The 27,484-nt window shown below is 41.0% G+C and overlaps 1 protein-coding gene across 2 annotated transcripts in view; it reads right to left on the bottom strand.

Annotated features, from left to right (window-relative positions):
• Nucleotides 1–27,484, bottom strand: part of CEP112 (centrosomal protein 112) — a 160,191-nt gene that overhangs the window by 35,009 nt on the left and 97,698 nt on the right. For both annotated transcript variants that reach the window (XM_041409570.1, XM_041409569.1), the window contains exons 21-23: nucleotides 25,409–25,639; nucleotides 9,751–9,813; nucleotides 5,910–6,059 (exon numbers count right to left, since the gene is read on the bottom strand). In XM_041409570.1, coding sequence (XP_041265504.1) covers nucleotides 5,910–6,059; nucleotides 9,751–9,813; nucleotides 25,409–25,639 — 444 coding nt within the window. The remainder of the gene's footprint in view (nucleotides 1–5,909; nucleotides 6,060–9,750; nucleotides 9,814–25,408; nucleotides 25,640–27,484) is intronic.

Below are 27,484 nucleotides of genomic sequence, written 5' to 3'. Positions count from 1 at the left end.
GAAGAGTTTTTAAAATCAGAATTTCAGTTGTGATCAATAGCTATCTAAGCCTAACATGAAAGTCAGCCTATTTTAATTATCATTTATAAGGAATGGGTCAATACAGGCTTTTAAAGGTAACCAGGTAATGGAATCAAGAGACACAGCTGAAGCAAGAGTTGAAAACCTCAGGGCTAAACTCTCATTTCTCTAACAGACAGAATTTGGGTGAAATACCATTTACATCAACAAAGGCTGTGAAAAACAGGTGCCTCAAAGTTTGGACTCCAAGGAACAGAGAAAGCAAAGCCATAAAAGACCTCCAGATTTAATTTACCTATTCTTTTGGGAGATGTGGCTTCCTCTGCTGATCAAACAGAATATAGGAAGTTATGAGCAAGATAAAGTCATTTGCCTGGTAAATTTTAAGGTCTGCTTTCCAGTGCTAAAGCACCAGTGCTGGTGCCTTGTAATTCCCTGCTAATAAAAGACACTGCAGAGTTATGAGTGTTATTACAGGCTAGAGTCAGTGACAAAGAAATAAAGACCTGTGAAAAAGCACTCCACGTATTTAACATCAAGATGGTCCCTTGCAAGTCTTTCTTTCACCATGCCAAATGGTTTATCATGGTAATGCTTGGGCACAAAGGCAATTAGAAGGATTAGAAGTGCCTCTGGAGAACTTTGTGACACGCACATCTCGGAGGCTCTGCGGTGACTGACAGCGTCTGGCACGGCCTGGCCACAGGGCCACCACCAGCATGGGGCAGGTTCTGACCACGTGCCTTACAGGACATGAGCCAGGGACAACACTGAAATGCTGACCTCCTTTCTACAGGCACTGCTGGCTGAAAAAAAAAAGAAACCCAAAAAACCCCCCAAAAAACCCAAAAAAACCAACCCAACAACTAAACTAAACAACAAAAAACCCCCAACCAACCAAAAAAACCCCCTTCATCCAAGTTAAAAGAGAAAATGCAACAAAATATCTTAAAAATCTTATCCATCATGTGTGTCTGTTGACAAAATTTATCCTGAGCTAGTAGTGAGGTTGTAGCAGTCAATTCTGCCACCTCAGTGTACCCCGGCGAATAAAGCCAGTCAAGACTCCCTTTCCAAAAAGCCCTTGACACAGTCTATGCCTTTACCCTCAGTTCTAGATTTTCATTTAGAGTTTACACTAAGCTTTCAGGGTTTTTTCCCCTAATTGATGTCCTCTGTGCTGTCACACCAGATCACAGCCTCCTGAACCACCAGTCATTACAGCCTTTATTTCCACCTTTGCCACAAACCTTGGGTGAAGTCAAGGCTCTGCCCTCCTGTCTCCCTTTTAAAACAGGACTAAAAATGCTTCTCCAGATCAGGGCAGCTTAGGTTGGGTGCTCTCAGATGCCTCTCCTCCCTTAATAAGCACTAATTAAGGGCATTTAAACCACTTAGATTTACCTTTGCTTGGGACTTTCAAACCAACAAACTAGAATTATTTATTTATTACCAGCTCCAATCCTGGCTCTGGCAGAGTGCAATACTGGTGTTCCAAAAGGTGTTTTGAGGACAAAAAACTAAATACCTCTGCAGGGCTGCAGTCACTCAGTTAATGTTCCCAGAGACCTAATATGCTTTTCCTTTTAATAAAGAATATTATTTGTTGTTACCAGAGGAATTTGCTAATACATGGCTGATGATGAAATAGAACTACAAGCAAAATTACCTTGTGCATCAAATTTTTTAAAACACAAGTTTTTGATAGAGAAATTTGGTAATTTTTACATTTGCGTGGAGGAAATTCACTGTGTTGATAAAAGCCTCAGTACTTTCCAGAGGAAAAGATCCTTTGGCTCCAAGATACAGCAGCATTTAACAAATATAGGATGTCAGGAATACTCAATGCCCACAAAGGCACAGACAATTTAAACCCCAAAATTTTTCCCTTTGTTCTGCTATGGCTATAAAACACTTTGACTTTTTTTCCCCCTCTCAACATTTGTAAACATAACAAAGAAAAACAACTGTTTCAAAATTTTTCACATGAAGAGGAACATTATTAGAGGCCATTCTTTCCTAGAAATCTTTTAAGTCTTATTTATTAACAGAATTAATCTGATCATAAGCTGGCTGACATACAAAGTGTTGAAATATGTCATCTTCCAACCATGCTTTGCTAATGAAATTTTGGTGTTAATTCAGGGATTTAACAGAATCCTAGAATCTGTAACAGGAATCAAACAACAATTGTGGTTCATCTGGCAAAAAAAGCAGCATTTTCCCCCTTTTCTGTTGTGGGTTTGTCACTGTATGCTCTCCATCATCCATTTCTTTCCAGAATCTACTTTTTGATGTGGAGTCCCCACTTGGCCATCAACTTCAGCATTAAAATGCTCTGAACATGTTTTGCAGTTGCAATCCCAGGAAATGTTTTGTACTTCCAATCCCAGGATCCAAAAGGATTTCATAAAACACTGAACAACTAAGCCTAAACAACCAAGGCTGGGATTTCATAAATAACCTCAAGGTATCTTTATGATGCCACCAACTTCTTGTTCTGCCCAGCCCAGTAACCAAAAGCAGCAGAGAAGTTTGGTAAATGCTCTGACTGTTGGAATTGTCAAGCTCCAGGCTGCTGTGGGTAGATCACTGTGAGGATGCAAGAAACATGATTTCAAAATAAAATTAAAAAAATTTAAAACAAATAAATAAAAAAAAAATTTAAAAACCCCACCAAAATAAGAGAATATTTAAAAAAAATTAAATAATTTTTAAAAAGAAAAAGTTCACCCCACACATCAGTGGCCAGGGAAGCACCTGCCCAGATGTTCCCAGTTCAGTGCCAGCCCCTTGCTGGAGAGCAGCAATCCAGCCTGAAGCATCACCAAGGGTACCAGACCTGGCACTTCAGGCAGGTTTTCCAGACACCTGCAGGGTGTTTGGGAAACACCACCCAGCTCAGATCCCAGCAGGTGCTGGGATTGTGGTTCCTGATCTCTGTGTTCTGCTCTTTGTCCCCCTGCCCCAGCCCAGGGTCCTCGGGCTCCGCTCTGGATTTAACCCCTGGTGAGCCCAAAGCAGGGACATGGCACTGAGGGAGGCTGGGTTTGGGGCCACACCTCAACTCCTGTGGGATCTGCCACGGGACACTGCTGCTCTTGGCACCCTGAGAGCCACAAGAGAGGAAGTGAGAGCCAAAGGTTTATCCTGATTTTATGAGTGATGACAAGTCTGACTCGCCCTTAGGCCAGACCTAACACAAAGTGCCAAGGCCTTCAAGCATTTGTCTCAAACTGCCCCAAACTGAAGCCATCTGAAGGCAAAAAGCCTTGTTCAAATTGGGGTTTTAGGCTGTCAAAAGAAGCAGAAGGTTCTTGAAAGTACCATTTATTCTTTTTGACTAATATTTAAGATACTACCTTAAGAAATATTGAGTTGAAGGAGATGGATGCAATTGTGCAATAATAACAAATCAGAAATCTTTTACTAGCAAAGAGAGTCAGGAATTTGAATTAACATCAAAATCATCCACATCTGGATATCACTTTACTGCCTAAATCCAAAACTTCTCTGAGAGCCAGTTGGTTTCTGTAAAAATGTATTTCTCTCTTTGAAAGGAAAAAATAATTGGAAGGTCTTACAGGAAGCCACCCAATACCAATAGAGGAAATTGCAATCTGTTCCTCAATGTTAGTTTAAATCAACGTTATATTTAGCAAAGGCTGTTTTTTAATGATAGTATTTTCAATAGATTTTACTACACTGAGTCTCCTCAAAGGCTTGCATTATATTAAGAACTGCTTTGTTTGTAGAATGTTTCTTTAATCATCCCTCAAGGTCTTCAGCTTACCCCAGGTTAGGTGTTGTTCCCCATCTCCAGGACATCCAGGATTCCATTTTCACCAAAACCCTTTTTTTTTTTTTTTTTTTGCCCCAGGCTAATAAAAAGCAAAGTATTTCTGCATATGCTTGCCTAGAAATATGTGTGGTTCTTAAAAATACGAAGTGATCAAATATTAAAACCACCTTTTTCTGTTTCCAGAAGTATACACAGCATTTTAGCTTCCTAGGAATTTTCTGCCTGGGTATCTAGATTTCAGTAAATTTCCATTAAATCAGTGGTTTCAAAGGAAGATTTTTTTAAAAAAAGTACAGTATTAATGATACTAAACAAAATTCAAGAAGTCCAAGCAAAACAGCTCCTCCAATTTCTTCTCCAAGTTGACAAAATCTTTTAAAACATACTCCCAGCACCAGTGCTAAAAACTGCCTGGGACACTGCTCAGAAACCCTGAGCAGAATTTCGCTGTGGTTTTTATGGATCTCATTACATTGTGAAGTAATAACATCAAAATGAAGTTTATAATAGATTTACATGCAGAAGGGTTTCATACCACCTATAATCATTACTGTTCAAAAACTGGTGCTGCCAACAGCTGAATTATTCCACTGTGTGTAACTTAAGAGAATCCAGAAATTCAAGAGTAGAGTTTGGACCAGAAGGAAAATGCTGCTTAAAAGTCTGAACCATGTTTTTCCAACATGTAACTCAAGAAGGCACCATGATAACTTGAATTACTGTGTATTTCTGACTCTGATTCCAGATGATTCCACTGTCACGGGGTTTCTGAAGATCTTGGTGGCCACTGGAAAAGTGAACTACAAACTACATGTTCCTAAGTGGTAAAAATTCACCTGTACCTGAAAATAATGCGATTTACCTGTGTTCTCTCTGCAGAGCCTGGTGATAAAATAACCTACCTGTGGTGATTCTACCTGCATAACAGATTAGAGCCAATATTTGTATAGTTACACCTTTCACAGAATGATCAGAAAGTTCTTTTCCTCAACCAGAACACAAATAAAGGCAGACATTTTCCTTAAGAAAAAATAATGATAATTAAAAATCGATGAAAAAGGAAAAACATTCTGCAGATGATGAGACAGCAATGACAACCTAATGCAAGTCATTCCAATATAGAGGACAGCATTAACTGCACCATAATCCCATGGATTTCCAACATTTAAAAACTTTCATGGTATCTTTTAGGCACAAAAAAATTACATAAACTGTAGGAGTTGATTTTTCCATGAGTTTTTTACACTTAATAATGTAATTCTTTGGTATGATTAAATGTCTTTACAAAGGAAAAGGAATTTCATTCTTCTATGCAACTTCTCATGAGCTGTTTTTGTTGTCAAACAGAGCAGATGACAGTTTCAATTTTTTCCCATTGCTTTTTACTACTCTGAGAAGAAAAAGAGTTTAAAAGCCAATTCTGCTCACTTCTACAGGTAGGATTCTCTGCAGCTACTTTGAGTCAAGATGTCAAAGCAGCAAGAACACAATCTGGCTGTTCAGTCCCTTAAAACAATGAGAAAGGCCAAAGAATGGAATTCTGATGCAAAATATGTATGAAAAAATATAATGAAATATGTATAAAACTACAGATAATAAATACTTTATTCCTTTAACATTCAGCACAGACTTTGCTTGTATTTTTCAGTGGAAGCTAAGGACAAACTTTCTTTCAATGCAGCCTTAAACATGAAAGTTGGGAAGGTTTGTGAACACCAGGCTGCAGCCCAGGCCATGCCGCTGCCTCACTCTCCTGTTTTTCACCTTTCCTGTCTTTCAAGCCCTGAAAGCACAGCATAAAGGTGCTGAAAATACACGAAAACATCAGGGCCAGTACAAAAAGAAAGAGAACAGGGAAGATTCAAGCCTTTGACTGACATGGATGGATTAGATTTGCCAAATCCAGGCGTTTGATGCAGGCATGGGATCAGCTAGAGGAAAGGGAGCCTGAGTCATCAGCTCCATCAAAGGCAAGGTCCAGGGACGTCTGGGTGAGCTCTGTGTGAACAGGAACCAGCCCTGCATTCAGAACTTTTAATTACCCTCACCCAGGCAGCAGCATCAGCGACTGAAATCCCCAGATTACCTTGATTGCTCTGTCATTATCTGTCATCAGCTGCTGCTTCTCATCTTCCAACTTCTGTACAACTTCCTGGAGCCGCTGCTCCACCACAAGCTGCTGCCGGCTGTTCTCCTCTGTCAGGAAGGAAATGGTTATCTTCAGTTCAGCTATCTCCTGAAAAAGAAAGCAGCACGTTGAAGCTCCCCTCAGTAAAAGACATGTATTTTGCATTTTTTTAATATAAACATGGCAATGGCAAGCTCCGCTGTGTGAGTGGATGTTTGAAATTAGCGCACTGGCAGGGCATGGAACTCCACGCAGAGAAAAGCAATAGAGCAAGGCTGTAAATGACAAGAATCGCTGAACACAAAATATTTGGAAGTGTTTTCCACTGTGACATTCCAAAATATTTACTCATGAGAACAAAGCCCATCTGTGATTTTCAAACTGGAGCCTGCTCCCCGTCTTGCACCGCTCTGAAGCGGGAGTGTGAGTTTACACTGGAATCTGCTGCTCCTTTTCCAGGGGGATATCTTACACCTTGACACTGCTGAGAAGAAAAACGCCCACATTCACACACTGGAATGAAATTTAAACCTGACATTGACATTTCTGAGCTGCTGAAAGGAGCAGATTTTGCTGAGCAATACAGTGAGGACCTGACTCCACATCCAGGACCTTCATCCAGACCTTTTAGGTGATTCACTTGTCATTTGTTGAATTGTATTTGTTTTACCTTTTTCATCACTGGGGAAAGTCATAACTAACCCTGATCCTTTAGGCATATTTACAGAATTTTATACTGACATGTCATCACCCAGCAAAGCACTTAAACATGTGGGAGAGTCACTGACTTTAATGCATATATTCAAGCTTAAGGTTAAGCCTCTGTAACAGCATATTATAGAATAATTCTAAAAGCACTTTAGTACACAGGCAGTTCAGGGAGAGACTACCAGAGTGCTTAGACTTTGCCAGGCCTCATCACTGGCAGAGAAACATTTATCTATATTCATTACATGGTTATTTCCGAAAAAAAAAGTTTAAAAAACCCTAATAATAGGCCAGGACTACTGTAAGAAGAAATGTGCTACAAATGAAGGTACTAAAATCACTGGAAAAGGGAAAAAAGCTGATTAAAAAGTCTGTAGTAAATTTATTTCTCTCACCTACCTGAAAAGTCCAGGAAGTAACCCAGATTATGTGTAAAACCTACCTTTGTATTTCTGTATTGCTTTTCTAAATAAGAAATACGTATTTCAAAAGATAATACCCATCAAAAAGAAGGGGTTTTGAGACCAATATGCCAAAGCTTAGAGATTATCTCAATAGGGTGCAATTCTTTAGCCAGGATTAAGCAGGTCTCTGGGTCTGCAGTTCAGGTAATTGTTTAGAAGACAGATAATTTGCAGAAATGTGGTTTTACCAGGTGTGTAATGCACATGAGAAAGCAGAAGAAAGCAATGGATTATATAAATTATTAAGATAACAACTTGATCCCATGCAAAACTATGTCTCATTTTGTCATTTTAAAAAGAAAACAAAGCAGCAAACTTCTCAATATAACACAAACCTGAGATTTAAAGCTTTTACCAGGTTGAGACCCTGGTCTAGCACAGGAGTTCTGAAATCCAAGCAAGGAAATTTCAGCAGGAATTGATGAAGAAAGATCTGCTTTGTGCAGTACTTTTCAGAGCAAAAATTTCTATTTACTTTGTATAAACTTCAGAGGAAATTTCTTGAAATATCTTCTCTGTGTGGGTGTTAAAAGTGAATGTTCCAAGAGGCCACAGAGAGAAAGATTGGACAGATGTTGTCAGCAAGACGACCACAAGAAAAGTTGCAATCGACCAATTATTAACAGTGAGCTACAAAAAAGCCCCAAAGCCAAGCGTGTCCAAGTAACTTGGGGGATTTGATTTAAACCCACACAAGTAAAGAAATTCAGACATCAGGGTGAAACTGTTTTATTGAGCCAAACAGCCCTGACAGATGATGGATGTGTTGTGTCTGCCCCAGAAAGTGCTGAGGAACTGGGTCCAGCTCTTGCCAGTAAAATGCCCCAGCTACAGCAAAGCCACCTTAATACAAAACATGTCCCCAAATCTTGAGACTGCTCTGCAGGCCAATAAATATTATATGACATAATAAATTTTGTCAGTCTGACAAAATTTATTATGACATTTAGGTTAAAAAGTTCTTGCCCTACACTACCTACGTGTTCCCACTGCAACAATTAAAGCAATTTCCCTCACCCCTCACTAAAAAAATTCAGAAATGCTTCAATTATTCCAACTGTCTTTAACAAATGGACCAAGAACCATTTCTGTATTGACATTGGATTGTGTCTGGCATGGAGAGGCTGCCTTGATTCCTCTCACATGTGGGTGACAATGACAAAAAGTAAAACAGAGCTAGCAATGGAAGGGATCTCTTCCTTCAGGTCTGATGTGGATCAAATGTTACTTTTTGAGCTTCAACCATTTCCTGCTTTTCAGGTTCAGATGGAAAGATAAAAAAGAAGAGGTTTTTTTTTTTTTTTTTTTTTTTGTGTTTTTCTCTCTTCCTTTACAAATAAAAATTACTAAATTACCCTCAAAAATTACTAAATTACTAATTTAAAATTACTGGCGAGGTATTTAGGAAAGTGAACATTCTCTCCAATTTACCACAGAATTGTGAAATTGGTGAGGGTCGAATGGACCAGTTTAAAGAAGTATCACCCAGAGCGGGTTCAGGATAAGCCTAGTCAGGTTTTAAGTATCTCCAAGGAGGGAGACTTTACAACCTCCCTGTATGCAAATGAATGTGTAAAAATACAGGTTAGATTTTAGAAATAGAATATAAGACATATTTACCAATGATTCTGATAAAGCAGTGTGGAAAAGTGACAGCCAATAAATGTCACCAAAACAAATGAAGCCACAATTTTGGACAAGCGTTACAGACAATAAGACTCAAAGGAGATGGAAAGCTGAAATCAAGAGTTTTAAATATTTTGAAGTGTTGGTAAAACAGTAAAGTTTGCAGTTTCTTGTTATTGTCTTGCTGATCATTTCTGTCTAGATTAGAGGCTGCTAAACCCTTCTTTGTAGTGTTTTTATTGATTTTAGAAGACTATTATTGGACAATTGGCTGCAAACACATTTTGCAGTGCAAGGCAGACATTCTGCTGTGGCTGGGAGCAATGAGGAGAATGACACCTCCACACAAATCCTCGTGGCAATTTTCTTCTTATTAAAAGCTTAACTTCTGGTTGCATCTCCATCATTTTTCACACTTCAGTACTGCCTGTCAGTCAAACTGAAAGCTGAAGTATGTAAAAATCCTCCAGCCTTACCATTTTTAAGCATATATGTAAATTCAACACTCATTTTCATCTTTTGAGTTCTCTGAAGACAAAAACTCAAGTCAAAACCAGTCTGCCTCCAGGACACTGACATTCCTCAAGGTGCTGTTTTGGGCAGAAATGCAGAACTGGTGGGGATCAATGATAAAGATGAAGAAACCTTGGGTGACATCACCTTTAACAAGAAATGCAACTCTTGGCTGTGCAATGGCTCCTGATTCCAGGAGATGTGATGGAGCACTTCACCCTCTTTCCCACTGGCTGAAGGAGGACTCGGTCCTCTGGAGTCCTCAGGAAATGATGATGGAGATGAAATTCAGAACTCAAAAAACCCACCTCTACTTTCCAGCTTAACACTCTGCGGTTTTTCAGCTAAAATCCGCAAGAAGACACTGGATGTTTGATTTAGCAAAGGCATGACTTCTCTTGGTTGCCAAAACCAGCAGTAACTCAACTTTTCACCAAGCTCCCAAGTGGAACAGGTTCACCTGAGCTCCCTGCCTGCTGGCCACCTACCTGCGCGGACTTGGCCAGTTTCTGGCTGAACTCCTCCTCCGTCTGCTTCAGCCGCCTGTTGGCCTGGAACACACACAAAAGAGAGCCCCGTTAGCTCAGACACAGGACGTGCACAGACACTTTGCCACCGGGCCCTGGGCTTGGCACCTCCTCCACATGCCTATCACCGAGCGCCGGCCCCGCGCCAGCCCCAACGCCCTTTTGTGGCAGCCAAAAAACCGCCAGGGCTGGGCTTTGATCTCGGGCCAACTATTCATCACTTGAAAGAGGGGAGAAATTGTACCTCTGCTGCCAATTATTAGAAAAACATAAGGAGTTCTGCGGATTAAAAAAAAGAAAAAAAAAAAGGAGAGAATGAGTGTGTGTGTGTGTGTGTGGGGCAAGGGAAAGAGGCAACACATGTAAACGAGTTTATCAGGATGAATTTGTTTCTGAACAGAGGGGGAAAAATGAGGAGAAAGTCCCGGGCAATGTGACATGGGGGATGCAGCTTCACCTCTCAGTTCTGTGTCTGCAACTGTCCTTTGTCCCATTCCATGCTCGTCCCTTCCTAGGGAAAGGTGGGAACTACACTGAAAATCCACCCAAGATGCAGAGGGGACATACAGCTCTTTCCTTACCCCAGCTTTTTTTATTTCCCAACTCAAAGCTAAAGAATAAACCAAACTGAAAACAAAGCTGCTTGGTCATATCAGAATCAATCCAGCAAATATTTATATAACTTCAGGAAAAATAGCTCTTAAGGCTTTTTTTTCCCCCTCAAATAATTTAATTTCAGAAATAATTTGATAATAGCGATATTAATAAAAAATAAATGCAATTTCATTTCAGGAGAGAAACCTGATTTGTATTTTTCTTGCAGAAACCAGCCCAGCCCAGCCCCACCACGCTGTCCTCAGGTGAACTGCTCGGCGTTCTCGTCTCCTTGGCTCTCAAACTTGAGGACAGGTGTCTAAGACAAACATTTTCTTAGGGGGGACAGAATATCATGCAGCTGAGTTCTGAAGCAAATTTAAGCTGATTAAGTTTTTAAAATCTATCTGACCTCCTGCTCAAACCTTTGATCTGCCGTCCTCAGTTTTACGGCACCGCATCCAGCGCCAAACGCCGGCTCCTGCCAGCCCCTCTCTGGGGGGACCAAAAACACCCACAGGGGCCCCCAGAGCCTCTGAACCCTGTGTGCATCCAGCTCAGGCTCCATTTCTGCAGACTCCAGGGATTTCAGGCAGGCAAAGAGTCTTATTGATTTTCCTGGGCTATAAATCGAGGAGCTTAGAGCAGCGGATCGTCATGGTAGGGCTGGAATCATCCTCGGCAATCCGGGCAGCTCTGTAAGGTGCAGCTCAGCCTAAGAATATTACAGCCAGTTCAAAGTAATCCTAAACTTTACATGAAATTGCAATTTCAGATCCTCAATCCCTTCAAATTCCAAAATTATGAAACATATGGATGTCTCCATCTATTTGTTGGTACTAAGGAATCTACTAAAAAAGTTAGCAAAACCAATTATCAAATTTGTGCATCATTTTTGAGATGACATTATGGCTTGGTTTTGTTATAAACAGAGATAATGGCAATACACATTGGCTCGAACCAGCATCTAGAAGAATTCTGGAGCACCAGACAAATTAAATTTCACTTTTTCTCCATTTATCACTCAAATGTGGACCACAAACACTGTAAGGGCTCATGGTGGGGGTGCATAAATAAAAGGAGTGGTGACACAGCCACAGCTATCCCAGGGAGCTCTGCCCATGCTCTGTTTCTCCTTGTACTCAGGCTGACCCACGGTAACACTTGTTCCATTGTACTGCAGCCTAGTTTCAGATGATGTTTTACCACCACTGCATGTCATAAAGTGACTGAAACTGCCAGTTTATCTTTAGAGAAAAAAGTAAAAAAATAAATTACAGCAATAGCGTAAATTACTGTTAGTCCCAGAAAGGGAGAGGGACTCGTCAGCAAGGCATTGCACAGATCACATTACAGCTGCTCTCACTCAACTTGCCTGGGGTAAAAGTCCTCATCTTTCATAGGAGCAGCTTTATAACCTCCTGAACCCACAGAAGAAATCCCAATAAATAATAAAGAACCGCTCACGAGTTCCATAAACAAATTAGAATTTGTTTGTTCACACTGAGTACAATCAGGCTGACCTCTGAGAGACAGGACAGAGGTGATCCAAAAGAAAGATACTCTGAATTTCATTGTTTTATTCCTAACTAAAGGCAAAGAATGGATATCCTACCAGTTTACTTAAAAGGAATTGCAACATTTTATTTTATAATGGCTTTAACAACATCCAGTTAGCAAAATATTTACAAGTTTTGTCTCCCACTCACCAACAAACCATAAATTCTTGCATTTTCTTCCCAAACATTAGAGGCATCTGAATTTCAGAGGTACTGAGCTCCCAAAGCTTCCCCTGGAGACAGCTCCATGGGCTCTGGTTGCCTAAAACTGGTTATATTGGCCCTGGGCACTAAAAGCTCTGGACAGTCCCTGCCAGTACCTTAGAGGGTCTTACAGGAAGGCTGGAGAGGGACTTTCCACAAGGGCATGGAGCGACAGGAAAAGGGGGAATGGCTTCCCACTGATGAAGGGCAGGGATGGATGGGACATTGGGAAGGAATTGGCTCCTGTGAGGGTGGGCAGGCCCTGGCACAGGGTGCCCAGAGCAGCTGTGGCTGCCCCTGGATCCCTGGCAGTGCCCAAGGCCAGGCTGGACAGGGCTGGGAGCACCTGGGACTGTGGAAGTGTCCCTGTCCATGGCAGGGGATGGGATGAGATGGGATTTAAGGTCTCTTCCAACCCAAAGCATTCCATAATTCTGTGGTTCCTGCTGACTTCAGCTTTTCCCTGAGGTCTGTAACACCCAGCAGCTCTTGCATCATCACAAACCACACGAGCAGCTCTGATGAAGGCAGAGACCACAATTTACAGCACTGAAAAGATCCAGCCCGTGGGGCTGCCTGGGCACCCTCTTTTCCACTGCCATCTTTTAACTGCAGAAATATGAAGCTTCTCCTTTATCAAAACCTGCAACTAAAACTAATTCAGCACCTCTTTATACAGGCTGCTGCTTTGCAACCAAGGGAGACATAAACCACCTTCCCTGGGGTACTGCAACACACAGAAAATGCCTTTTTACTCTTTTGTTCTAAGCAATGAGTAGATACACACAGAGCTGTGTACAGGGAACATTAGGGGGGATTTATACCAAATTTATCTTGATAAATAAGAAGGTTCACACTGGCCTGGTGCACACACACAGCAGTTTCCTGGGCTCCTTCTTTTCCAACTGGCTGCTGGGTGCACGTGCTGGAGGAAGCATGAGCTGTTTCTGAATTATTTTAAGGGCATTCCCTCCCTTTCAGGTTAGGTGCTATTTCAGAAACATAATGAATAAGAATCCAAGTGGAAGGTGAACATTTGGAGGGTCAGCCAGTGTTCATTAAAGTCAAGCTCTTTTTATAGCAACGGGCAGCACTGCAAATAGAGTTAATGGTCTGAAACCAGTTTTCCACGTGTGAGAGGTGGCTGCTGAAATTCCCTCTTGGCAGAAGCTTGTCAGAAATATCAATTGGAATATCCATTTTTATAATGAAAAAGATTTAAATTGGATAAGCAGCAGAGGAATTCCACTGATTTAAAAATGAACTCCTGTTTAGTTTCACACAGTTAATACGTATTTTAGCTAAAATGATCTGATTATGATGATTTTACATGCAGTTATTTTATATTACAGAGGACTTTTGCATTAAAAAGATTACATCCTTGTTGCAGTTAATTGGTTTTAAAAACCAACTGTAATTCTTTAACAAGCCTTAAAGCATCAAATTGTGGTTGCTGAGCAAAACTGCATTGACTCCAACAAAACATTTCATGCAAAAATTAAAACAAAAAAATGAGACAAAAAAAATTAAATTAAAACAAAAAAATTAAATTATTAGCACTCCAGATGTGGTGTCTGAATTAATGGATGCTCTTCTAACACTGCCCCAGTTTCACTTTATCCTCTCATGGAACAGAACAGCATCAGTAAAAGAGCCCAGGATCTATGACAGGATCACAAAAGCACACCATGTCCTACCCTAATTGCCAAGTATTTATAAGCTGTGTGAAGGCATGAGGTGCATCAGAGGGAACCTTCAGTCCCAGTTCCATCAGTGGAGCACAAGCCCTGACCAGCCCCAGGTCCCTCTGCTCCAGCTGCACTCCGCCCTTGGCAGCCACATGGACAATTCCATCCTCCAGCATCACCCATGCAGGCTTTTGGGATGTCTTGGGTATTTATCAATAATGAAGTGTTCAGAAGCTTTGCAACATTACAAACCTGTGCATTGTGTAAGATATTAGGAGAAAATCCTTCCCTGTGAGGGTGGGCAGGCCCTGGCACAGGTGCCCAGAGCAGCTGGGGCTGCCCCTGGATCCCTGGCAGTGCCCAAGGCCAGGCTGGACAGGGCTGGGAGCAGCCTGGGACAGTGGAAGGTGTCCCTGCCATGGCAGGGGTGGCACTGGGAGAGTTTTAAGGCCCCATCCAACCCCAACAATCAGAGTTTAGTGATGGGCTTGGCAGTGTTGGGTTTATGGCTGCACTCCATGACTTTAGAGGTCTTTTCCAACCTGAATAATTCCATGTTTCTCTATCTTCCAGCTTTGGAAAGAGCTCTCATAACTAGAGTTTTATATATATATACACACACACAACACCATATTCACTGAGAGAGAAGCAGCAGATTAAAGAACTTTTCTGTTTAGGGTAGTAGCTATGAAAGAATCATTTTTCAAAATGCCTGCAACTAGCTAAAAGTGGCCATCCATAAGCTGATCCTCCATAATTAGTTAGATAAAAGTGTAAGCAAACTTAAAAAAAAAAAAAAAGGGAGGAAAAAATCAAAGGGTGGGGGAAGAAGAAGAAAGAAAACTTGCTCCAGGGAAGAAGCAACTGTTCTCTGATGTGCAGCAAGGAATTTAACATCAAAGAACTAATGTAAATGGGGCCCATTTACCTCAAAAAACAACACACCACTCCACATTCTGGAATATTTCTATTTTAAGTTTGACAGCATTATGCTTTGTACCAAAATTCAAGATTGTGTAATTTGATAGATGTCAGAAGAAAATGACCTTCAGAATGGCTAATGGTGGCAATCTTTGTTATTAAGCATGTTAAAACTCTCTGTACAATATCTGTTTAAACTTCAGAGATCAGCAGATCACCTTTAAAGTTCATCTGATTGTACATAAAAATTCCATTTTGACTCAAAGCCTGAAACATGCATTTTCCTTATGTGCCTCTAACACTGACAGTGGGTGACTTCCTACACCAAACTCCTGTTCTTTCTCCTGCTCTCCCCACCAATCAGACAAAAATGAAAGCTGGATCTCTGTTCAGCAGTGAAAATAGCACACACAGTTCAAATATGTAATCTGAACCACCCAAAAGACCATTAAAAATAGTTGAATACCCAAAATGATGTTAACAGAATAATTAGTCAAGTACCAAATGACTTCAAGGGCTTTGAAAATGAATGATAGAAATCCCAAAATCCTATTAATATTCTATTTTACATTTCACTTTTGGAGGTCTACAAATCTTTTCCTTTTTTTTTTTTTTTATTAAACATACATCTTTAGGAGAAAAAACTCTCTCATTCATGTGTGAAGTACTTTTCATTGGGAAAAACCCAAGAATGAATAGAAATGCCTTTGACAGTACCTGCACAGAGAATTGCCTTTCTGCAGCACATTGCAGTTCTGTGCTCAGTGGGGACCCACTGAGAAACTGCTTCTGCAAACTGTGCCTTAGGAAAACTCCAAATTCCAGACTTCTCATTTAAACCAACAGAGTATTTCTGATAGTTCTGAAATTATGCAGAGGAATTAAATATAGGCATTTTCAACTCACCCAGAAAGTCTTCTGTGGGACTCCAGCTGCAGGATGGCTGATGCCCAAGCTGCACCAGGACACAATTATTACCTGCATCTAAATGGATTTACTCAGCATCTAAATATTCCCCATCATCACTAATGTTGATTTCCAGTCAATATTGCTGTCAGCCAGGCACATTATTTCAAACAAACTGGCCTAAAATACCAGCCTTGCATACAAGACAAGGATTTAAAATCAGATTAACAGCCTGGGTTTGCCACATGCAATTGTTTAATGCTTGAACTGCCCTTTACAGAAGACAATACTCGTGTGTGCATCAGGCACTCAAAGGGCTGGCACAGAATTGTGGTTTAATCTGAAGCTGTTCTGGGACATTTTGCCAAAAGATTGCTGGGTGTGATAAGCTCTGGGCTGGGATCATGGACAGCACAGGCAAAGATGGCTGATTTTTGTCTGATTTACTCTCATCAATCATCTGTGAGATGACCATTGGTGAAATCAGCGTGGTGTTTTGTGCTGACAGAGATTCCTGCAAATGAAGAGATTCAAGTGATCATCACAGATGTCACTGCTTCTCATCTGCCATCCATCACACCAGGCAGCTGGGGTTGAGATTCCTCATTATCTTCCTATTTCACCAACTTTGGGGTCAGGGTTTATATTATGGCATGATTCTTCCCACAGCTCCACACTCAAATAAGATGGAGTAAACCTGGTGAAGATGGGAAGACTGCAACACTCTCCACTTTAGAGTCCCCAAATCACATTCCTGGATTACCATTTTAATATTTCCTGCTTTTCTCCTGTCCCATCCAACCAAAAAAGATGGTTATTTAAACTCAGTTTAAGATGTTACATCAAAAGTGCTGGCATGTTCTTTTTCAGAGCTTCAACAAAGAAAATGTGCAGCCAACAGGAATTATTTGAGCTTTGACAAGCTGCCTTCATCCCTGAGAAATGCAGGCACCTCACTCCTCCCATGAGCTGGGGCTCTCCCCCACTCTGACACAAAGAAGTTTCCAGAACCACTCAGGCCCAGACGTTTCTGGTACCCCCAGAGCTGGCACCCAGCAAACCCACGAGGGACAGGCTGGGGAACATCTCTGAAGATGCAAGTCAAAGCTAAAGCTTCCTCCACACACAGAAGGCAACAGTCCCAAGATGTGACAGCGATCCACGACTTGACTCAGTTAAAGACTATTTAATATGAGCTTTACCAAACTTGATTCTTCTGAAATTGGAGATTTCTGAGATCCAGACACTGATAAATCATTATTTATCAGCTAAATTCACACACCTTGATTTCTGCCAAGGAGAGACTTTAGTGCTCCTGAAAGAATTATAAAGTGATAAGAATGAGGTTTTTAGATTTTGTATTGTCTTAAGTTGAATTTTGTGGCACGAACAAGCATTTCTTAAGAAGACAACAAATAGAAAAATTTTCTATGTATGTGTCATTTTAAGACAGAATCTTTGCTATTGAATAGAAGAAAAGTGGGAACAAAGGACAAACTGTACCCCTGAATTAACTTGGTATCGTGAAGTTAACTCAGTGTTTTGAATTTACATCAATAGACAAGAGCCCAACAAAAGTTAAGCTTCCACATTTGGAAAGACAGACACTGAAAATACAACCATATCCCCCAACAAATCTGTGATCTGAGCCATCAGTGCTCCTTAGCAAGATTATGTTGGATTCCTTTTTGTATTTTAAATATGACAAAGCTTCCCCAAAAGAGAGACAACTTCCCGGAGCCAGAGCGCGTTACTGAGCCGAGGAGAAACTTCCCAAGTCCAGCAAAGGCCCAATTAAAAAGAAAATGGAATATTGCTCCATCATCAAAGCAATTAAAAACATAAATAAGGCACTCCAAGACTCTTAACATTCCCAATGTTTAATTATTTATCTGTTCTCTGTCCTGCAGCTGTAGGTCAGAATTAACTCCTCTGAACTAAATACAGGAGAACTCTTTTGGGGATTTGTACCTTATTCATTTTCAAGCAAACATTCAAATTCATTTCAAATTCACACAAGAACTGCAACAGTCTCACCTAAATCAGATTTTCTACAAGTTAAACACCCCTCCTACACTCAGATGTGATTGTGAAACTACTTTGATCTCTGTTCCCAAATTTATTGCTCTGTGTAATCCATGACAAAATATAATGTGATTTACTGTATCTCTATATGACAGCCCAGCAGCTGACAGAACTTAATAATTTAGCATAAGGAAAAAACCCTTCTGGCACCAAAATACACAAATCATAATTGAGGCACTTTAGTATCACGTTACAATGAAGCACATACAGACTGATCATAAGAACTTCAAAACAATCAGAATTCTTTCTCACCCATTTAATGAAGGTGGGTTTTACTCCATGACATGTTCTGCAGCTGTAAGCAAGTCATTTTGGAGCACGTTTCTTTCTTCATATTAATGACTCTGAAGGACTAATAACATTGTTTTACCCCTTCCCTATTTCCCAAACACTCCTCCAAAAAGAAGAAGAAGAAAGCCACCTGCAGCTTTTCTCTATTATAATGATATGAAGAAAGAGCAAATGAGTGTAAACAATGTCTTCAAATTGTGCCATATTTAAATATACAATTATTATGTTTTACACTACTTTGGTCTTGATCACTGAGCATTTTTCCTAAACAAAGCTATTTGGAAATCTGTTTTTTTATTGAGCTGGCCTAAGCAGGGATGTGATGGACACATTCCATGGGGCACCTTTTGCAGGGGCTTGTGCTGACTCTGGGGCTTGGGGGACTTGAGAAAGTCCTTGTGCAAAGGATGCATCATCCCAGAGTCTTCCAAGCAAAGTAAGAATGTGTAGCTCATGGATACAGCAGGATTTTCTGCTTCTAATTCCAAGGAAAAAACACCAGTTACTGTTGTTTGGACAACCAAAACCATGGAGGAGCCCATCCCAGTGAAACCAGCAGGGATGGCTGCAGGGACTGGGATCCAGGAGCAGGGAATCCTTCCTGTCACACCTGACCAGGAACTCAGACCTCACTCCAGAATTCTCAACAAATCTAAGAATGAATTGGCCAAGTTGTTAAAATAAAAAAATCCACCAGTAATCTCACGTTACAGCACTACACTGGAAAACAGCCAATGTTTTCCAAATATTATCACGTACCCAGGAATGTAAGGATAAGTAAAATTGGTAAATTAGACAAAACTGGACCTACAAGCAATCAGACTTTTCCAAGACACAAGGTATTGGGCAAAAAGGGAGAGCATGAGGCAATGATTCGACTGGGCTTTTAAAACTATTTAATAAAGCTGAAATAATAAGCAATTGTGTATTACAAGATAAAGTTGGTGTGTTACAGGTTGTTTGGAGAGTGAAGAAAGGCTCGGGAAACGATTGAAAAAATAATTAAAACAGTTGTTCTGCCACTGGCAAAACCTCAGCATTCACCTTATCCACCATCCCTTTGACTTTGTGAGTCTTGATCTTATGAACACTCTCTGAAGGATAAAACCTGGAAGTTCTGGGATGGAGAAGAGGCAGCATGTGCCCAGGTGCTGCAGAATGGGGAGGGGTGGTTGGGCACACACTTGGAAAAGAAAGAGGAGACAGAGACAACAAAAAAACCCCACCTGTGAACGCTTCTCCAACAGACACTTCAGATGAATTCCAGTTGGTTGAAAATCCACTAAAACCTAAAAAACCCAGCCAAGCTTCTCCAACAACTACCCAGCTATCATTGGTATGACAGGACACGAGTAAAGTGTGCTGAAAGATGGGCCACATGATTGAGCTTTAATTTTAATCACATCAGTCCTTGCCCTGCTGAAAGCCATCTTTTAAATTCCATATTTTGTCATAATTTATCATTTAGCTCTTGTCTGGTTCTCATTTCTTAACAGCATTGCTGCAATCATTTTCATTTTTAACCCTGTGGTGCTATTTATGAATATAAATAATGGTGCTTGACCTCCCTGCAGACATTAATGAAGATATTAAAAAGCAAGCCTGTTGCTCATGGGTGCACATTTTTTTTCCCACAGTGGCAGTTACACCAACTTCTCCTGGCTCCTAACTCTGGAACCAGATTTATAAATACAGCTAATGAGCAGAAATCTGACTTGTTGTTTTCTGAATTGTTTTTTCGGAGTTTTTATTTTTATTTTTTTAAAGGAGATAGGAGCAGAGTAACTCTGTGAATAACTGCAGCTCTTGCTTTGAAACATCTCCAGTAGGGAGAGTGCCATAAATTGTGTTTGGGCCTATTTGAGTGAAATATCCCTGAGATGATTCTACCATCTTTTTCTTCATGTTTGGCTCTGTTGATTGAAGACTCTTCCAAATGGCTCCCCTGAGGGATGATGCAATTCCTGTGACCATGTTCCTGGTCCACCATCATCCCGCTTTTTCTTTGGAGGAATAAGAAGGAGCAGTGCAAAAAGGGACACACTACAGAGGAAACTGGTTTTAAAAGGATTTGTTGAAAGGTACTATCACAACAGATTAAATAATCCACATTCTTTGTGCTAATGTGCATTAAATATATTTCCTCTTTGTGAAATGCATTTCTTCTTGATCTTTTGGCATTGTGTTTTGGTTTTACTTGATCTTTTGGCACCAGATTTCTGGTTTTGCTAGATTTCCTCCAACAAAGCCAAATGTACTACACTCATTTTTATTAATATTAGTTGGTGAATCACTATCACTGTGTAAGAAACGTTCAAGAACCAAATGTAATTTAATGTACACAGGCTCTACAAAACAAAAACAATAAAAATATTACTGCTCTGGAGCAGAGAGATGATATCAGAGACAATAGTTCTTGGATTATAATGAAAAAAAAATTAGGAGACTTGGGAAACATCCAACTCTTCTTGCTAAGAATTGGAGGCTTTTTAAATTATTCATAACTGGGGCCTAAGCTAAATAATTGATGTAATAGACTCAAAACAAGTTTAAAAAAATGGCACATCTACAACTGGTGGGGGTCCTGCTTGCGTTCAGCAAGGACACAAACAGGTCTGCATTACAATTAGACACAATTATTATTGATCATTACCCCTGGGAGGAATACAGGTCCACTTTTTATGGCTGACCTGTTTGCCCCCATGTAAATAACCAGGGAATCACTGCAGTGAGTGTGAAAACTCATCTCAAACAAAGTTATCTGCAAGTGTGGCTTCAGTCTCCAAGTTAATGAAGTGAAAGGTGTCAGATCAAAGGTTCCATCACACCCAGTTCTCAGAAGGTCTTAGGGACAAAGATGGAACCATTTTTGGTGTTAATGAAATGTGGAGTTGGCAGAGAAGAAGCAGAGCTGAACAAACTGGACTCAGAAATGGGAACTCATGGAAGGCACGAGATGCTTTTACTTTAGGAGCAGAAGTAACTGCTTAGGGGAAACTCAATGCTTTTAATCAAGTATCTCTTGGAGCATCTTTCATCTCAGAAGATGTCATATTCCTTCCCTTCATCTTCTATCTCTTTGCCAGGGCTGAACAGTGTGACATCATCTGCAACAGTGCCAGAACAGATACTGTGAATCACAGATATTCCTGCATACGCAGCATGAAAATATGCCCAGGGATTTACATCCAACTGGGCTGTGCTAGGGCTGTGCTGGGTGGGGAATGAATCCAGCAGCACAGATCCTGATGCTGAAGCGGGGACTGAAATGTTCCCTAGGGCACATTATCAGTACCTTATTTCCAAATTATATGCAAGAAGTTGCTCAGAAAATAAGTATCCATCTATAGGACACTGTCTGAAGAGTTTTGAAAAGGGCCCATTATAAAAACATTATACAGCAACAAAACTGTTATACAGAATAATTATTCCTAATTAAGGAAGTGGACATTTACAGAGTGACCTTAACTTCAAGGTCCTTGAGCATCTGAATTTTATGTGGACTTCACACCAGATACAGGTGGAGTGATTGTACCAGGTAAAAACTGTAAACATCAGATTTGATTTAAAATCACAGAAATCTCGGAGTACAACTAACATCAACATCATTAAAGTCTAGAGGATCTGTATGGCTCTGGACAGGTTTTATGCCACTTTGGTGTCCCATCTCTCTAGAGGGAGCCACTTCACAGATCCTTCCATCAGATACAGCCCCAAAAATAAAGTGTTTAACTCAGTTTCGGGGTTTTTTTGACTACAGATTTGTCCTATAATCAAATTTCATGTGTGTTCAGTACAGTCAACATACAAAAATGTAAATTACTTCTCCACAATAAAAGCAGCACTAACAGAGAATTAGATGTTCCTGGAACCTGCATAAACCTTTAACAGAATGAGTCAAAATATCTATTTAAATATAGAAAAGAAGTCAATAAAAAGCTAAATGTTGAAAATAATTTAGAGAGAAAAAAAACACCCCATCATCATCTTCTCCCACTCCAGTTTACTCATGTGTGCTGCTCAAAGGGAGCTCTTTTATGAGATATTTTCAGTGTTCCAAGGTTGCTTCCTTTGAGCATTGTTAGCCTGTCCACTGCTCTGCTCGGGCCGTGCTTGCTGAATGCTCATTTCCTCTGCCAAGAAAATCCCACAGAACGTTACAAACAGCGCCGGCGGCCAAGCCCCACATCTGCACACACTCAGACTCTGTCTCCTGCTTTCAGTCATTCCTGGCCAACCTGGAGCTGCTCCGAGCTTTGTGCACTCCACTGCACCTGGCCCAGGGGTGCCTGCAGCACACCTGGCCCTGCTCAAAGCAGGAGCCAGCAGCTCCAGGGCTGAGTGCTCCAAACACCCAACAATCCTGGAATGGCTTGGCTTGGAGGGGACCTTAAAGCCCACCCAGTGCCACCCCTGCCATGGCAGCGACACCTTCCACTGTCCCAGGCTGCTCCCAGACCTGTCCAGCCTGGCCTGGGGCACTGCCAGGGATCCAGGGGCAGCCACAGCTGCTCTGGGTGCCCTGTGCCTCCCCACCCTCCTAACAGGGTGAAACACCTTGCAGAAAAATGATCCTAAAACTTCTGTCACCTCAAGCAGCTAAGTACAGAAAATGCTGAAAACACATCAGTATCTTCCAAACACCCAGCAATCATGGAATGGCTTGGGTTGGAAGGGACCTGAAAGATCATCCCATTCCACCCCCTGCCATGGCAGGGACACCTTCCACTACCCCCAGGCTGCTCCCAGCCCTCTCCAACCTGGCCTTGGACAATTCCAGGGATCCAGGGGCAGCCACAGCTGCTCTGGGTGCCCTGTGCCTCACCCCTGTCACAGGGAAGAATTCCCTCCTAATAGGGTGAAACACCTTGCAGAAAAATGATCCTAAAACTTCTGTCACCTCAAGCAGCTAAGTACAGAAAATGCTGAAAACACATCAGTATCTTGCAGGAGCAAAGCAGGAAAAAAGGTGCACAATCCTAAGAGTGTCCCAGGAATCTCCACCAGACACCAATCCTGACAAGCCCCGAAGTGCTAAGGGAGTGCTCAGGAACTGACATTACAATAAACAATGTCCCTTACAGATGGGAATTTTAAGCAACAGAAAATTAAAGACCTCAATAAATCATGTGTCCCTAAATATCAAAAAGATGGCTACAACCACCAACAAATATTTCAATATTCAGTGTGCCTGTAATGAAGACTCTTCCTTCCCCTGTCTCTGCCCCTCACTCTTCTCATCCCCACAGCAGCAGGAGGGCAATGCCAGAGGAATCCTGGATCTTCTTCACCCATTTACAGTTCTGTTTTTCTTGTCATTGAAGTATGAATCATTTCTTTTCTATTTCCTCATGTTCACGTTAACAACAGTCCACAATGACACAAAGCAATCCACACAGAAATTAACATTATTCCCAGAGCAGATCACAGAGGAATGAGATCCCTCACTTGAGAATGGAGTGACCTTCAGAAAATCTGGCCAGTCAGATGTTCCACGCCTAAACTGTGAAATTCAGTTTCCCATTGGATTTTTAAGCAATCTTCACAGAATTGGCACCAAAAAAAATAAATTTAGGGAAATTTTTTTTTCTCTCATATTGCCCTAAATTTTCCACGTAACAACACCTGATAGATAATATTTTCAAAAACAAATTTCAAGGCTCATGATGCAATTAAGATGCTTTTTTCCCCCCTCATGGATAAATTAATCTTCATCAAGGTTCTGTGGACTAGGACCAAGATATGAACTAAATTAGCTGAAAATGCTACTTTTGAGCTTTAAATGGAGTTTGCCCTCTAAGCTACTTCGAGTTTTGGATTTTGTGGCCAATTTCCACAGTTCTACAATTGCAAGACAGAAATGAAACAGAATAGGGAATGGAGATTTGAAGGTAATGCCAGGTATTTTCACATGTCTGTGAAAGACTTTTCAACAGAGATACTTCTTTTCCCCTCCTATCTTTTACTCAACATGTGCTCTTCAGATTAGGGTAAAAATAGGGAAGTAGGTTAAAGAAAAAAATACAATAGCAGTTAATATAGCTTAAAATTAGCAAATTTTTTGAAAAACAGGAAAAAATCCAACAAATTAAAGAAAACCAGCATTTCTGACAGAAATGACAATTCAAGACTATTAGAGATATTGCCCTATGAAGGATTATTTGTAACTTTAATTTGAGGATGTAAAGAAGTTAACTTTTCTTTTGCTATACTACACATGTAAAAAAAGATCAAAGAAAGAAAAGAATTGAGATTCAAATTCCATTTTTAAGCAAAAATGACAATGTCTTCCTGAGTTAAAATTAATCCTTTAATGATGAATTTCAAAGGTTTAAATACTTTCTGTGACCTTGGCTTTAAATAATTATGCCAAGCAGAGCTTTCCTTACATTCAGAAAAGATTCTGAATTGTTGATCACAGCCATTTTAATGGCTTCAGGCTGGCTGATTTCCAACATAATCCTCCGAATGCTCTTTAAAATTACAGACCAAGAACCTGACGCAGGTAAATGAAATGTCACTTGCACAAAGGCTGCTCAAACACTCCATGCAGATTGTTAATTTGTGCCACTGCACATCCCCTTGCAAGAAAATGTGTGATTTAGTGCCTTAATGCAACGTATAAAAGAGACTTCAACAACTATCTTACACATACACAGAGTCTACCATAAATATTAAGTAGGGTTTTTTTTTTTTTAGTTTGGCTTTTGAAATAAATCTTGCATGTTTTACCTCCCTAATGGGGGGAATACTTGAATTAAAGACAGAGGTCCAAGGCATGCTCAGCAAGCAGTGGGCAGTGACCCCACAGAACAGAACTGGAGGGAAGCCTTGATCAATCTGAAACATTAATTTCTATTTTCAAATCTTACCCAGAGTCCTTTCTCCCTCGATGTACACCACAAGCAAAATTAGACCAGCCACTGTGAGCAACCAGACACAACTTCCTTGCACCCTGAGCCTGAGTTTTTCCCTCCTTAAGAGCTCACCCTCTTTCTAAGGGAGAAAAAGCTTGGCTAGGCAGAACCACCCTTTCCAATGTCTCTATTCCAGCAGAGGAAGATCAGCCTGCCCTGGTTGGCTTTACCTATGAAATCACCTGTGTTTTAAAGTGCTGTTGGCTCCTCATGGCACCTTCCATCCATGCTGGAGGTGCTGCCCAGCCCCAGCATGTCCAGAGCAAAGCTTTCCATCACAGAACCCCAAAACACCCCACACTCCTGCTGTGACTCTGGCATCCCATGATCTGCACCTGTTTCTTCAACTCAAGTGATCCCTAAGCATTTTTCCTCAGGGAAACTTTGCTCAGCCGACCTTTGGGGTGATCCCTCCCCTTCTGCCCCGTGGAGCTGCCCTTTGTGACTCCCTCACCTTTCTCAAGGCCGCCTCCGTCTCCGCCGTGTGCCTCTTCTGCAGCTCTGATATCACTTTTTCCATCTCCATCTTGAGGCTGTTCAGTGCTGCCTCCTTGTCTCGAGATGCCTTCAGCTTCTCCTCGTCCCTCTGGAGGCTCAGGTCCAGCAGCTGATGGTTCCGCAGAGCGTTGGCCTGGATCAGCTCCTCCCTCAGCTTGTGGATTTGGTTCTCCAAACCAGAGATCACCTGAGAGAAAGAGCAAACAAAGTGACAAAACCCAAACCCACAGCACAAAACCCACTTCGGTTCTATCGGTGCTAGGAATGCCTGACAGGCAGGAAGAATGATGCACAGAACTCCATGATATCAGAAGGCTAATTAATTACTTTATTATACAATATTATACTATAACTACATTACAAAGAATCCTAAAGAATACTAAAAGATACTAAAGAAAACTCCTGACAGCCAGGACACAGCTTTGACTGATTGGCCAAGGAAACAAAACAATCCTCAGCAGAATCCAATTACCAAACTCCTTCAGGTAAATAATCTTCCAACACATTCCACATGTGCACAAACACAGGCGCAGCAAATGAGATAAGAATTGTTTTATTAATTCTTTGCTTCTCTCCCAGCTTCCTTCTGTTCAGAGGGCATGTCAATACCACAGGTTTCCTCCAACAGGCTGTCACCTGGAGTAGCAGCAGACTCAGAGGATGCTCTGTTCCTTCTTCTGGCCCCTCTTCTTGCTCTTCCCTTTCTCTTCCTGCACACAGATAAATATACCCTGCCCACAGCACTGGTGAGATGGACCCTTTTTGGAGGAGAAATTGAGCTTGTGGCATATAAGCACTACATATCCTACCCATGCCTTCTTTTTTTATGCTTAAGACATGACCTGCATCCTTCTAATGAGCTATCAGAGCATCAGTGGTCATTTATCAATCACTGCCTGCCCCCGAGGGGGGAACACAAAGGGGAGGGATGGAAGTGACAGGAATAAAGCTGTGTCACTCCTTGTTGAGTTTTATTGGGTTTTTTTCTAAGGTCAGGGTCGGGATTAAATGTGCAAGATAGTATTTCTTGTTCAGATTTAGAGGTTTATTAGTTTTTATTTATATTATAGTCTCACAAGTTCTGAGTTTTACAGTACTTTAACAAGTTAAGTTAAAAATGGAGACATATTTCTCTTTTTATAAGGCTTTTTAGGGATAAACTGTCCAATTAAGAAATGGCACTTACATTATTTTTATTTTTAATCTAATAACTAACTACTTGTGCTCTGCAATGTGGTCTTTTTTATCTAATTACATAATACTACTTGAACTTATGGAGAAGAAGGTGAAGAAGAAGGTAAAGAGGAAGGACTAGCTTCTGTCCTGAAATTTTAATCTTGCTTCATAGATATTACTATATCCTAAAACCTTAAACTCTAAGTTTTCCACCCTGTGATATCACACACTTCTATCCAAACTCCACACCCACAATCCCAGTTCCATCATTCCATTTTGGAAGTTCCTCCAGGACCTCAGGTCAGTGCAGTGTTCTCTTGGGGGTCAGTGCCTGGCAGCACACAAAGTCTCCAATTCTCAGTAACCAGGGTTCCAACAACTCCTAATTCCACAGAATTCACTCTGCTACCTTACCACAGGAGTAGATACACATCTATCACTTCAGATTACACTTACTAACTCTCACTAGTTACTCTTCTAACTCCATTTCCTCTGTGGGTTCTTCACTGGGGGACAGAAGCATCACATCTGGACACAAAGCACTGTCCTTACAGCTAAGTGTGATGACACTGAAAGCACATCTATGTGTTCATTCACAAATGTAATTCTGAAAATGAGCACTTTCATGACAAAACTCACAGAGAATTTCCCCCTTTCTCCTCCCTGTTTCACAAGAAACTTTGCAGTTGCCTGAAATTCTTTCACAGAGGATGTGACAATACTGACAGCAGAAATTGATGTTCTACCAAGTAAGTGCAGGTGACTCAGCTCAAGCTTATTAAAGGTTTCACAGGAAAATCTGAGGAAAAGCAGTGTATATTTAAAGTTCCCATTGTCCTGGAATGCCAGTTTCTCT

Source organism: Onychostruthus taczanowskii, unplaced genomic scaffold, assembly GCF_017590055.1.
Source record: "Onychostruthus taczanowskii isolate IOZ18803 unplaced genomic scaffold, ASM1759005v1 scaffold30, whole genome shotgun sequence".
Taxonomy (NCBI): Eukaryota; Metazoa; Chordata; class Aves; order Passeriformes; family Passeridae; genus Onychostruthus; species Onychostruthus taczanowskii.
The sequence above is the reverse complement of the archived record's forward strand: the minus strand, read 5'-3'. Positions and strand labels throughout refer to the sequence as shown.